This window comes from Gavialis gangeticus, unplaced genomic scaffold (genome assembly GCF_001723915.1).
Source record: "Gavialis gangeticus isolate Ggan-Ray unplaced genomic scaffold, GavGan_comp1, whole genome shotgun sequence".
NCBI classification, from domain to species: Eukaryota; Metazoa; Chordata; order Crocodylia; family Gavialidae; genus Gavialis; species Gavialis gangeticus.
Window position 1 is genome coordinate 10,373,312 of NW_017729009.1, and position 13,765 is coordinate 10,387,076.

Below are 13,765 nucleotides of genomic sequence, written 5' to 3' on the forward strand. Positions count from 1 at the left end.
CCCCGGCCCCGGCCCCTGCCCTTGCCCCTGCCCCTGCCCCGGAGCCGGGGGCTGGCGGGGGCTGCAGCGGGCCCAGTCTTGGCCGAGGGAGGCGCAGCCCCCACAAACCCGGCAGTTCTTTAAAAGGCTAAAAGCTTAAAACCGCCACGGGCCGCCCCTGGGGAGGGCGACCAGCGCCTTAAAAACACCAATAAATTACGGGGGACAACAGAAGAGAAAGCAGGGAGCGCCCGGGCGGGTCACAGGGTCAAGACGCGTGCTCCCCGGGGACACGGAGCAGAGACCCCGGCCAGGGCCCACCGGCTCGCGAACTGGGGCAGCTCGCCTCGCCGCGCCGCGCCGGCGGCTACTGCCCAGCGGTGCTCTGCCCCGAGACGCGCGCCAAGGACACGGAGGAAAAACTCCCCGGGAGCCTTCCCGGCCAGAGCCGCCTGCCTGGACCGCCAGATGACACGCATGGCCAGCGCCAGGAGCAGGCTGACCAGGAGGTCCTGGGCCTTGGAGGGGCCTCCGCCGACGGAAACCCCCGATCCAGACTGTTTCAGCTGCTGTCACCGTGGTGCCGGTCGCCAACGCCCGACGCCGTCGTGCGACGATGAGGACAAGCAGCCGGGACCCGCCCAGTCGGGGCGCAACAGTGCACCGGTTCCGGGCCCGCCCGCGGGACCTGGAGGACATTGACAACACGGCCGCCGCCCGCCGGCGACTCAGATCCCAGCGGCTTCGCCACGATGCAGTGGACTTCAAATAGTCCCTCACAAAGCCCGGGGCTGATCTCCGAGCCACGCACCACTGGCACCCGGGCATCACCCACCCCTGCGCCCCGGAAAGCAAAGGCGGGGGGCGCAGCTCCCCCCGTTGCTGCTCTGAGCCCCTCAACAGCCGTGGCAACCCCCCAGTCTGACCAGGGGGAAATCCCTTCCTGGCCCCACTGCGCACCAGGGCAGAGGGCCAAGGCGCTCCAGCTTTGGTCCCAGCAAGAGCATCGGCACAGCGGGCAGAGCCCCTGGCCCGGGCTGCAGCCAGCACTGGCCTCCGGCTGCCCCTCCAGCCCCTCCGCGGCCTCGCTGCCCGGCTCCAGCTCTTCTCCCTCTGCCCAGAGGGCAGGACCAGCACGTGAGGCGGAGCTGCACCGTGGACTTGGAGCAGCTCCTTTCCTTCACAATTCCCAGTTGTTTTGTGCCTTTCCGACAGCAGGCACCCCCGGCGCAGGACCCCCAGCCCCCCCCCAGGGTGTGCCCAGCTGCAGCTGGGGAGGAGCGAAGCCCCCGGCGTCCCTTCCTTGCAGCTCTCCTCAGCAGGTGACAAGGCCCCGGCAGCCGCCCGCCCGCTACAGCAGCCCCTGGGTCCCAAGGAGGCGATGCCCCTTCTCCCCCCGGCCTCCTCGGGGAGCAGAGACTGGAGGACAGCAGGGGCAGCTGTGGGGCTCGGAGGAAGGGGAGCGCAAGGGGACGTGGGAGCCGGTAGAAGGACACGGCAGCGAAAGCGGAGGACGCCCGTTTAGTTGCATGGCTACAAAATCCTTCTGCCGCCTCCCCCAGCGCGGGCAGACGGGCTGCGAGCCAGCGGTCGGCGCCCGGATGCCCGGTGCTCGGGGGCAGGGCCCTGGCACGGTGGCAGTACAGGGAGGCCAGACGGAGTCAAGGCGAGCGCTGGGCGGCCGCGTTCAGGCGCTCGGGTTCAAACTGCACATCCGTGGCAACCAGCACAAACCCCTGTGGAGACAGAGCATGGGGGCACGTGGGTGGGCAGCCCCCAGGGCTGTACCGGGGCTGGTGGCAGTGCCAGTGCTACCCACCTCGTGAATGCTGACGTGGGGCTGCACCAGGCTGATGTTGTGGAAGCTGGGCACCGCGAAGCCCTTCTTCAGTCGCTCTGAGAGGGGAGAAGGGGCAGCGGTGAGGGGAGAGCACTGCCCCTTGGGGTGGGGTGGGGTGGGGAGAGGCCAGCACTCACTGTTGACCAGCGGCATCCCGACCGCGCGCAGCGCCAGGTTCATCACGGCCTCCAGGTCCTTCACCTGCACGACATGGGGGCACCAGTGAGAGCAGGGAGGGCGTCCCCCAGCCGTGCCTGGTGCTCTGTGCCCAGCCCCTGCTCCCGCACAGCCGGCCTGGGCCGGAGGGCACGCCAGCTGTGCACACGCAGAAACACGCAGCTGTATCCTTCACACCGCGTGCGCCATGCGTGGGCGTGCCAGTCGCGGGCGTTGTGCACGTGCAAGCAGAGTATTCATGCTGTGCCCCGTGTCTCCGTGGGGCTGCCCAACTCTCTCGAGCAGGGGTAACCTCTCCGGGTGGCTCGGCTGGGTCCCCCCCACCAGACCTGAGCCCCGCCCCACTCTCACTCACCTCGACCGGGCCCACGTGCGACTCCACCTGGGACATCCTGAAGCTGTAGGAGACACGGAGTCAAGTTCATGGCTAGGATCACGTGGCAGCAGCGTGGGGTGGGGGAGGAAAGGCCCATGGAGACCCAGCACTGCCCTTCCTCGGGCATCCTACCACGCCCCGGGGACTAGCAGCTGGGGATGGGGAAGAGGAGCCCAGGGAGCCCCGAGGGCGAGAGGCCGCACTGCCCTGCGAGAGGTTGGGCTCTGGTGCCTCTTGGGCTTGGGGCTACAATGGGGACCCCCCCTCGCGGATGGGCCCTGCTGGACAGGGACAGGGGCAGGGGCACTCACTTCTTCAGCGCCACGGAGCCCCTGACCCTGGCCGAGTCCACGAGCAGCTTCCCCGTCAGGTTGGCATCCTGTCAGCAGAGTGAGGGGTTAGCAGGTCCCTCCTGTCGGCTGGAGCAGCCCCCCCCTCCAGCTGCCCTGCCCCCCCGGTGCCCTTGTGCACAGAGCTCCCCTGCCACCCTGCAAAGCTAGCGGGGGGCAGCGGCTGCCCCGGGTGCTTACGACATCCAGGAGGAAAGCGGGCGCCAGGGTGGCATTTGGCAGGACGACGAAGGCTTCGGCAGTGCCGAACAGCGCCAGGTCCAGGGCGCCGGGCTGGCAGCTCAGCAGCGGCTGCTTGCGGGCAGCGAGGTGCAGCTCCATGGGCAGGGCTGGGACGTGGGCCAGCAGCTGCATGGGGAGAGGCAGGGCTTGGGCCGCGGCACCCTGGGCACTGGGCCGGGAGCCGGACCCCCCCGGTGCACGGCCCACAGCCGCAGCTATCCCTGCCCCTGTGTCGGGGGGGCACTAAACCCAGGCTGCCAGGAGCGGGGCACAGGCTGGGGGAGCTCCAGGCGGACTCACCTTTGGGGCAAACACCCCCATGCTCATGGTGTTCAGCCGCAACGGGGACCGCTTGTGGATCTGCAAGGCACGTGCGGGGTCACTGGGGGATCGTGGCAGGGCCCCCCTGCTCCAGGGCAGCCCAGCTGGGTGCAGGCCGTGAGCATCCCTCAGTGCCCCCAAAGCCACCGCCCCACGCAGGGGTCTCAGCTGCCCCAGCCGGGAGGAAGAGGTCCCTGCCCCACCAGATCCGAGCTGCCCGGGGTTGGGGTCCTGGGGCTCGTCCCGGGGGAGGGCGCTATACCATGCTGTCAGTGATGTGTTGCTGCAGGGTCCCGGCGGTGAAGTACACGAATGCCGCCGAGTTGGCCAGGGCCTGGGAGGCGGCAAGGAGCAGCATGCGGCCGTCCGAGCCAGGCAGCAGTACGGGCCCGGGCGAGAAGGGGCTCTCCTGGGGGGCCCCCACCCTGGAGAACTCGCCCTGCCGGGGCAGGGAAGCGCGTGAGCTGGGTCTTGCTGCAGCCTGGCTTCCCGCTGCCCCGGCACGAGCCTGGAGGCACTACGGGCTCTCAGCACGGGGTGGGGGGGGAAACTGCCCCTACAGCTGCCCCCACTTCCTGCCACTGGCGCGACCTTACCTTGAGGTCCACGTCCCCGTGCTGTGCGGTGATGGTGGGCTGCTGCACCAGGGAGTAGTTGAGCTCGGCAACGGGGTCGATCTGAGCCGAGACTGTGGCAAGGGGTTCGGGTACGGGGTTAGCAGAGCTCGCCCCCCCCGCCCCACCATGACTTCCAGCCCCAGCCCTGCCCCGGGAGACTGGAGTCAGTCAGAGCAGAGCGGGGCGGCCCTGGGTGTGGACCCGTGTCTGCAGGGAGCAGCTGATCCGGAGTCACACCGGTCCTGGCTCCTGGCCCCCGAGCCCCAGCTTCCCCCCACCCCGCCGCACTGGCTGCCTGTCGCTGCGCAACCCACCTCGCATGGTCTCCAGGACGTGCTCCAGCCTTTCCACCCCTTTCCTGAGCTCTGGGCAGAGCTGGGGGAAGAAAGCAAGAAGGCCGCAGGTCAGACAGAGCAGATCTGGGGGCAGGAGGGAAGGGTCTGCCCTGCGGTCACCTCCTGGGTCAGGCGGCTCCTTCCTTGGGCTCAGAACAACTCCTGAGACAGAGATTTGTCTGCAAATGGCCACTGCTGGGAGCCGCTCGCTCCTGCAGCCATGGCACGGGGACAGCCAGTACGACACGGGGGCCGTGGGGGGCAAGTGTGGGCGCATTTCATCCCACGCAGGAGCAGAAAATGATCTGCGCTGATGCAGGAGCACGCTGGCAGCACTGCCCTGCAGGGGTGGTTTCCCGGCGGATAACAGCCTAGCGCTGCGTGTGACAGAGTGCCCGACCCCATTAGACTCCAGGTCCCCCCCGGCTCTTTGCTCTCCCTCATCTTCTGACTACAGAAGAAGAGCAGAGCACAGACAGACCCAGACAGGCCAGCGCTTGTGATGCTCCGGGGTCTGGTTTGAAACCTCCGGGCTCATCTTGTGACTCGCCTTGCGGTGCTAACATGGTGCAGTGCCCCACGGCACCCTTAAAAGGACCTTGTGCCACCCTGGAGTGGGGAGTCACTGGCCCAGGGTATGCACACAATGCATGGCCTTGCCCCGGGGCAAGTCCCTGTGCTGGGGGTGAGGCCAGGCCTCAGGAAACCAGGCGGGTGGCGGGGAGTTACACCAGGGCACCCACCCCCGTCTGTCTGCTCCTCTCTCCCTGTCGACCTGCGCTTCCACTACCAAGTCCACCCCGGGTAGAGCTGCTCCGGGGCAGCCGTGCGGGGTCTGCGCTCCAGGTTACCAGGCTGCGTGCTGCCAACTGGCGGCCGAGTCATCCAGGGGGGTGACCCGGTGCTTGTCTCCCCCCCAGGCCCGGCATGGGAGGGAGAGGCACAGTTAGCCGTGCCCGCACTCACGTGCTTGTTCAGCTCCGTCTGCAGCGGTCCCTGGAGCGCGCCTGTGAACAGGTTGTAGAGCCAGCTGCGGGGAGACAGAGCATGGAGCCGCAAGCGCGGGGCGGCTTTCCCCAGGCACCCCCGGGGAGGGGCGGGGGGCAAGGCCGGGGCAGGTCGGGGCCTACCTGGCGCCCTGCCGGAAGGTCACATCCAAGCCGTGGACGCGGGACTCGCAGCTGTCGCTCCACACGGAGAGGCGCCCGCCGGGCCCCCGGCTCACGCCCAGCACGGTGGAGAGCGAGAGGTCGCGCACGGAGATATCGAAGGAGCCGCTGTCGTGTCTGGGGGCGCCGATTGGGGGGCAGGATTGGGGTCGGGGGGTTAGGGGCACAGCTCAGCGGGCTCCATCCCTCCCTGGGGTGTGGGGATCCTTCACGCCAGACCCGGGTGCAGACGGGACCCCCCTCACCCCAGCAGCACTCACATGGACCAAGCGTGCGCCGCCCAGTCGCCGCCGAGCTGGACGCGGGCACGCTGGACCACGAGTCGCACGCCCGTCCCCTCCGAGAAGCCCACGGTCGACTCGTTCACCTGGAGCTCCTGGATCCGGACCCTGCAGGGCAGCAGGCGGGCAGGTCAGGCCCCAGGAAGGCTGGGGCAGCCTGGGGATGTCGGGAAGCCCCAGAGCCAGGGATGCACGGACGCGGGGCAGAGGCACACTCGGGGCTGCTCTCTGCAGACTCCAAGTGCCCGTGTGAGAAATGCATGCGTGTGTCAGCATGTGCTCCGTTCACGTGTGCGCCAGAAAGGTGCTTCCCTGCCTTCTGCGTGGCCCGAGTCGCCCAGGGGCTCATCCGGCTGGGTGCTGAGCTACTCGGGACATTCCTGCCCCCTCCACTTACCCCCGGAGAGCCGCACAGGGAGAGAAGGGAGCCTTTCTGGGAAAGCCTGGCTGCCAGGCAAGTGTTGGAGGGGAAGGGGTCAGAGCCAGGGGCAGGTGAGAGGATCCCGGTCAGACAACCGGGCACCAGAGGATGGCAAGCGCCAGGGAGGGGGGTACTAAGGAGACCCACAGCGCAAGGCTGGGCCCAGCGGGTCTGTGCAGGGACCGTGAGCAAAGTGCAGGGGCAGCCGGGACCCCAGAGCCGCCCCTCTCTGCCGTAGCTCCAGCCCCCAGCAGCCGCAGCGAGGGGGGTCGGCGGCTCTTACTGGGACACGGAGTAGGCCACGGTCCCGATGAGCGGGATGCTGTAGGAGCCGTTCAGGTCCGGGATCGGCTCCTTCTGCAGCGCTGACTTCAGCAGCTCCAGCCCGAACTGCTGCCCTGTGGGGGAAGGGGCAAGGGGTTGCAACACGGCATGGGGCAGGCACATGGCAGGGGGCGCGGGGACCCTTGCCCCTTCCCTCCCAGCTCCCCCCGGTGATGCGGAGCCAGCCTGGGCGGTGGGGGGCTGGGGGGGTTGCTGAGGCCGAGATACAGACCGTACTCCAGGGCTTCCTGCGTCACGCGTGCCTTGAGGCCGGCGGGGGTCCCCTGTGACGCAGAGCAAGTGCCCAGCAGGGCCAGGACCAGCACCCAGGCCATCCTCGGTGACCGGGCAGCTCCTCGCCCTGACCTGGCGCAGGGAGACGGAGCAGGCGGTCAGTGCCCCGTGGCAGGACGGGTCCACGGGCCCTGCTCCACAGAGCTGTGCCAGGACGGGGCTCGCGGGGCTTTGTCTGCCGTGGGCACCGGTGTCCCTGGGGCAGCAGGGATGTCTCATGGGAGATGCCGGCCAGGAAGCACTGGTGACGGTGGAGGGGTTGTCCCGTGAGACCCCGCTCCTGGATGCGTGGCACTGGAAACCCGCCCTTGCCCAACGCGGTGACTCAGCAGGGAAGCCCTGCGCCCAGGCGGCTGCCCGCCCGTGCGCCCAGCTTCCCACGGGCTCCTCTGTGGGGCTTTCTTCTGGCGAGCGCCGGGGGCCCGGGACCTGCCCTGCTCGCTGCAACCCCAGCCCACTGCAGCAGCACGTGCCCAACGTCCGGGACTGGCCACTGCAGCAGCCCGACCTGCCCCGGAGCCGCACATGGCTTGGCCTCGTCCCAGTTCAGGGTCATCCGAGCGGTGCCATGAGCCCAGCCCTGCTCTCGGAAATGAGAGCACAGGTAAAGCAGGGGGCCGAAGGCTGGTCTCCCTCTCGTGGGGGGGAACACGCCCGAGCCAGGAAATCCACACGCTGCTGGGCCACTGCAATGCACGGGACCAGCTGGCGCAGTGCTACCCCCATGCCGGCCTCCCCCTGCATCCAGCGCTGCCCCCTGCCCAGGTCCGAGGCAGCTGGGAACGCTGCCTGCCATCCTCTGGACGCCTGGGAGGCCTCCTCCACCTTCCCGGGAGCATGTATCCACCTCTCCAGCCTTGATGAGCCCTGGCTAACGAGCCCCAGGTGATGTGTCCTCAGTGACAGCCCTGGTCACCGATACTGGCAGGTCCCGTGCCCGGTCCACCCTCGCCCCGATGCTCTGCCCAGCAGTGCCTGTCTCTCCTGGCAGCCATGCGGACAGGCCACAGCAACCCGTCGGCTCCCACTGGACCGCGCAGCAAGGCGGTGGCGTGGCCATGACCTGCGGCCTGGCCATGGGGGCGAGGATGCCCATACCTGCTGGCCTCCTGGCTCAGGCTCCTCGTGGGGTCTGCTCTGCCGGCTGCGTCCCAGTGGAAGAGCCCCTGTCCTGTCTCCGGCAGCTGGCACTGGCTGCCCAGCTTCTCGGCTCCCGACAATCTGGTCGGACCAGATATTCCCTGGGTTTGACAACCTGTCGCCGGCTTAGTCACCCCCGCCCGCACGCAAGGGACAGGCTGAGCATGTGCCCCGGTCCCGGGAAGCTGGAGCAGGGTGCGGCGGGCACACATCCGGGTGTCCCAGGAAATGCTCTGGCACCGAGTCATGCATGCTGTGGGGCGGCCGCCCCAGGAGCACTTGCCATGAGGGCAGCTCCCCCCAGGCATGCCCAGGCAGAGGGGATTCCTGATTGCAGCTGAAGGGATGTCCTCAGGCAGAGGCAGGAGGCTGGACCCCCCCCAGCGTCAAAGTTCGCCCACTTACACATGCCTACGCCTGCACACGCGTGTGCTCAGGCACGCACATGCCTTTCCCTCCGTCCTACACAGGCTTCACAGGTCACTTGCTTCTGTTTGCTCTGGGCTCCTGTTCACGCCAGCTGGTTGTTTGGGAACGTCGCAGGCAGGCGGTAGGCGAGGGGGCTGCCCTCGGCCACACCTCCCTGGGGCAAGGACATGCCCCATTTTGATTCCCCAGGGCTAGAGAGGGCCAAGGACCCACGGGACTCCACGCAGCAGCGACGGTTTCATCCACCTGCCAGAGAGAAAGAGAAGCCTGTCAGGCCCCGGGAGAAAAGCGGTTCCTCCAAGACCCAGCGTGTCTCAGCCCAGGCCTCCCCTGGGGACGGGGCCCGGGCCCGGGCCCAGGGTCACTGCATCTGCTGTCTTACTCCCAGGGTCCCTCCCGCTCCGTCCTGGCCCGGGAGCAACCTGCAACCCAGGACAGACCCCCCCGCAGCTCCTTGCACCAGCCGCGCTCAGACCTCCTTACCCCAAGGGGCAAACTGGACTGGGCGCATTGAACAGCGGGGGAAACTGAGGCACGGAGCAGGGCAGTGGCTTGCCCAGGTGGGGCCGTAGCAGAGCCAGGTGCAGAGCCCCGCTGCCCTGCCCTGCCCTGCCCTGCCCTGCCCTTCCTCCCACCCGCAGGCATGGCAGCAAGACAGGCCTTTCCCAGGAAATCAAATGCACCCCAATCTGCGGCAGCAGGGAGATAAGGCCGAGCCCGGGTGCAAAGCACTCCCGCTGTAATAAGCTCAGAGATCGGCAGAGGGCACCAGCGTATAGTCCTGGGGCTCCCGGCAGGCTGTGCCCGTTGCTCCTGCCCGAGCCCTGGGGACTTCCACTCCCCTCCCGCCCCTGCAACCCCTGCTCCACAGGGCCAGGCCCCTGGGAAAGCTGGGCCTCTAGGCAGGGGCACAGCCGCAGCTTCCACCGGGGTCATCCTGCTGCTTGCATTTAAGCTGCTGAAAGCTGCAGAGCCTGGAGAGCCCCTTCCCCATCCCGCCTGTCAGGGGAGGTCTCAACATGCAACACAGCAACTAGATGGATGCTATTCGAGGGACTGGGTCTCGAGTGCGACCCCTCCCCTACTCAACACCCTCTCTGGCGTCCCCCATCAGCAGGTGCGAGATACCGGAGGAAACCCCTTCAGCCATCCTGCTCCGCAGCACAGGGGGCCAAAAGAGAGGACACGTCCAGGAAAACCCAGACATATGGTAACCCTAGGCCAGCCCTGAAATGGGAGGGTGTTGCCGATTGATGCCAACCTTGTTTCGCCCTCAGATGCAATACCTGGAAAGACCCTGACCATTGAAGGGGGGTGCCAACCATTTGAGGTACAGGCCGCCAGTCTCCCCACCAGGTGTGGGAGTGGAGAGAGGAGCGATGGAAGATGCTCCTGCCCCCATGCTGGTGGGGACGGATATCGCCAAGCTAGAGCATATGAGAGCAGCGTGGGGGAACATCTAAACCCGTCCGCGTCAAGGCGGTTACTCGCCGGCAGAGCAACAAGGCGAAGACAGGAGGTGGGAAACCTCCCAGAGCCAGGTAACCCAGTTGGCTACGGAGGTAAAGGGGACAAGGGCAGAGAATCCCCCTGACTGCAGCAGCCAGCCGGCCGCTGCGGGAACGGACGACCCGGGGGTCAAGCTAAGTGACAGCTCCAGGGAGAAGCCAGGTCAGTCAGTGGCAGAGGGAGCCGAGGCACTCGGCGAGGAGGTAGAGACCCTCCCCACGGAGGAAGGCACACCCCTTAAGGAGGCACCAGACTCCCTGCCGATTGCCTAGCCAGGCAGGAGGAGATCACGCAGGAGGTTTTAGTTGACCCTAGCCTGGAGGAGCTCCAACGGGTGGCCCAGGAGCAAGAAAAGGAGTTCACCACGGATAAGAGGGAACAGGAGGTCTGGGATAAGGGACTCCTTTATCGGCTGTGGGTGCCCGAGAAACCTGCCGAGTCCTGGGAGCCCTATCGCCAGCCTGTGGCACCACCTAAATTCAGGTGGTGACTGCGCACCACGGCTCACGATTTACCCTGCGCCAGTCACCTGAGCGTGGGCCGCACCCAGCAGCAGCTGCTGGCAAACTTGCATCATCCCAGAACATGACAGATCGTGCGAGACGTGCCAGCGGACGGGCAAGAGTGGGGTTAAGAGCAGAGCTCCCCTGCAGCCCAATTCACCGCGAGTAGATCTGGAAACTTAGCCAATAGATTAAGTAATTTTAGACGCGTATTAAAAGGGTCCCCAAACCCAAGCTTGATGAGACTCGATTTATTCTGTTTTACTCGAGGCCTGTTTCTAACTTCCTTTGTTCTAACCCCCCTCTCCCACTCCCCCCCCGATCGATAAAAAGCTCAATACAGCGTGCCTCGATACAGCCCCCCCAGCAGAAGCAGCGAGGGGGGTCGGCGGCTCTTACCGGGACACGGAGCAGGCCACGGTCCCGAAGAGCGGGATGCTGTAGGAGCCGTTCAGGTCTGGGATCGGCTCCTTCTGCAGCGCTGACTTCGAACTGCTGCCCTGGGGTGGGGGGCAGGGGGTTGCAACAAGGCATGGGGCAGGCACATGGCAGAGGGCACGGGAACCCTTCCTTGCCCCTTCCTTCCCTGCCCTGCTGAGAATGAAGGGGACCCCACCCCCTCGGGTGCCGAGGCCGAGATACAGACCGTACTCCAGGGCTTCCTGCGAGGCCGGTGGGGGTCCAGCCGGGCCAGGACCAGCACCCAGGCCATCCTCGGTGACCGGGCAGCTCCTCGTCTTGACCTGGCGCAGGGAGGCAAAGCAAGCAGCGGCTGAACCAGGCTGGGCCGTGGCACCTCTCCTCCCACCTGCAGGCGCTGCGGCAGGACGGGTTCCCCAGGCAGTCAGCACATCCCAGTGCGCGGCGGCAGGGAGGGATAAGGCCAGGCCAGGGCACGAAGCCTCCCAGCCACCTCCGAGAGCTGTAATAAGCTCAGAGATCGGCAGAGGGCACCCGCATACAGGCCTGGGGCTCCAGGCACCCTGTGCCCATTGCTCCTGCCCCAGCCCTGGTGACTTCCACTCCCCTCCTGCCCCCTGCCACCCTCAGCCCCGCCAGGCCAGGGCCCTGGGAAAGCTGGGCCGCGGCTGCAGTGTCCACTGGGGTCATCCGGCTGCTTGCATTTAAACCAAAGATGCTCCGTCAAAAGCTGCGTAGCCTGGAGAGCCCTTTCCCTGTCCCACCTGCCAGCCCCCGCCCTGGGCCCACCCAGGGCCAGGCAGCTGGAGACCCAGCCCGGAGCCCACCACGGGGCTGGGTACACTTCTCCCTGCAGCACGCATGCCCCTGGGGCTGTCCCTGCGGGCCCAGGCTGCAGCCAGGGGAGGGCTCAATGCCTCAAGAGCCTCCCACCTCTGCAACTCCCGGCTCAGCCCTCCTGGAAGAGGCCTTAGCGCCCTTGACCTGGCGCTGCCTGGCTCTCCTTTCCCCCGTTCTCAATGCTCCGCTTCAGCATTGCTGCCTGCTGGGCTCCACCCCAGAGACAGCTGCATTTCAGAGCCAGGTGAAACCAATTCCATGCCAAGCACCAGGTGTCTTCTTTGGCCCCAGCACCATCGTTACCTCCAAGCGTGCCTCGCTGCCGGCGGACAGCCCTGTTCAGCACATGCTCCCTCCATGGCCCTCCTCATGGACCGCCTGGCACCTCCCTGCCTGGGCTGGATGGCTAGAGCACGCCTGCTCCTTCCACCACGGACACGGTAAGAAGCCACACGGCACACGGGCCTGGCGGAGCTCTGTAACCTACCCCTCCGTCGGCCCTGGGGGCCCGTCCGGAGCAGAGACCCTGGCACAGGATCCGTGCACCCATGGGGCTACCAGGGGCCTGAAGCCAGTGTGCCCACTGCCGCGGGGGCCAAGGAGGCTCGTGCCCCCCAGCACGTGGGACAGGAGCCTGGTGGTCCCGTGGCCCGAGGGACCGGTGCAGTCATAGACCCTGCCTCGCCCTCCTTCCCCCTCTGCACCTGGGAGGAGGTGGGAGTTTGTTCCCACGTGACTCACCCCCCAGCCTCTCGCAGCGCCTGCGGCAGCTGGGGGGCAGGTGAGTCAGCGGGGCAGGATGCACGGGGCCAGCCAAGGTCAGCACAGGGCACGTCCCTGCCCTTTGCAGCCGCCCCGCAGCTGGACTGGTTTTGCACAACCCCCCTGAGGCAATTTCCTCCTCCGGAGAAGCGCTGCTCTCCCCTGCCCCGCGCGGGGCTTTTGCAAGGGCCCGCGCAGGAAATGCAGGCGGCACTGGGCTTTCCGCAGAAGCTGCACCCCGGCGCCCCGGCACCCCACGCACGCCAGCCCGAGCTGCTGACTCATCGGGTGACAGGGCAGCCCCTCGCGCCCAGCTGGAGCCGTTGGGCAAGACCAGGCCCTCCCCAAAAACCAGATGCTGCTTCTGGCCGGGGCTTTCCTGGGGGCGCCGGGTTTCGAGCAGCGTGCCTTGCCCTTCTCCATCCTGGGGGCCGGCGCTGGGGACCTGCTGGCCCCCGCCCCGGGCTGCTTCCCCCCGCCCCGCTGCCGGGAAGCGCGCTATTCTTAGAGCAGCGCGGTCCAGAGGGAGGCCGACGCTGGAGCCTCGCCCCGTGCCAAGGCCGTGTTGCACAGGATCGGGGCCTCCTTGGGGGAGCCAGTCCCTGCCCCAGAGGCCTTCACCGGAGAGGCGGCCGGATCCCAGGTCAGGACCGCAAGACAGAAGCATCCAGCCATCCCCAGCAGCATGCCAACACGCGGGTCCCAGGGTGCTCCCCAAGCAGGGGCTGCCAGCAGCGGGGCGCGCACCCTTTCCCGGCCCAGCACCGCTGACCTAGCCGGCCCTCCCTGCTCCCGAGCCTCCAGGAAGCGAGCGCCCTGCAGAACAGACGCACTGGGGGAAGCTCCCTCCATCCATTCGGCCACCGCCGCGTGCCCCGGCGCCCCGGCCTAGCTGGGAAGGGTTAAGCACATTCTTTCGCCAGCATGGAGAAGAGGGAGTTTTTGTGTGTCATGCCTGCGCCTCTTGTGCAACGGCGCCGCGTTCCCAGGGCCGGGATGCAGCTGTGGGGGCGTAACGGTTAGCAGCTACAAGGCAGCGTGTGTGCGGGCGCGGAGGGGGAGCCGGCGCTCCGTGCCAAAGGCAGGCTCCCAGCCTGGGAAGGGCCTGCAGCCTCAGACAGAGCGGCGCCTCCGTACACCTGGGAAGTTCAGGTTAAAGCGCGGCGCATTCCTCCGCGCACAGCTGATTGAAGCATTAACAAACAGGCAGGCCGCGCCAGGCTCCAGATGGGCTGGGCCCGGGCCAGGAGGGAAGGCGCGGAGCAGGGGGAGACAGCATCGCTCCAACCGAAACCGCTTCCCCCCAGCCCCAAGACCCCGGCTGGCGCTACACCCCGCGGGTCCCACGGGGAGCTGGCCTGGCGCGCGGGGGAGGCCGAGGGAAGGGTCTTTTCAGTCCTGCAGTTGAAGAACAACGCTTGGGGGGGGGGGGGGGGGGAACCAGGGGGGGGGGGGG

General features: G+C 67.5%; 1 protein-coding gene and 1 long non-coding RNA gene across 2 annotated transcripts in view; one reads left to right on the forward strand and one right to left on the reverse strand.

Annotated features, from left to right (window-relative positions):
- Positions 1 to 1,481: 1,481 nt before the first annotated feature.
- Positions 1,482 to 8,604, reverse strand: LOC109292525 (bactericidal permeability-increasing protein-like). Its single transcript, XM_019509998.1, is given in 17 exon segments — positions 1,482 to 1,715; positions 1,799 to 1,875; positions 1,957 to 2,020; positions 2,352 to 2,394; positions 2,684 to 2,751; positions 2,903 to 3,070; positions 3,245 to 3,304; positions 3,528 to 3,704; positions 3,862 to 3,953; positions 4,197 to 4,257; positions 5,184 to 5,247; positions 5,348 to 5,503; positions 5,647 to 5,775; positions 6,372 to 6,486; positions 6,645 to 6,778; positions 7,805 to 8,020; positions 8,022 to 8,604. Coding segments are annotated over 17 exon segments (1,776 nt in total). The 5' UTR covers positions 8,099 to 8,604; the 3' UTR covers positions 1,482 to 1,640.
- A 537-nt stretch (positions 8,605 to 9,141) lies between these two features.
- LOC109292527 overlaps positions 9,142 to 13,765 on the forward strand; it is a 6,249-nt gene continuing 1,625 nt past the window's right edge. The window contains exons 1-2 of the long non-coding RNA XR_002096138.1: positions 9,142 to 9,286; positions 11,128 to 11,130. This is a non-coding gene — a long non-coding RNA (uncharacterized LOC109292527). The remainder of the gene's footprint in view (positions 9,287 to 11,127; positions 11,131 to 13,765) is intronic.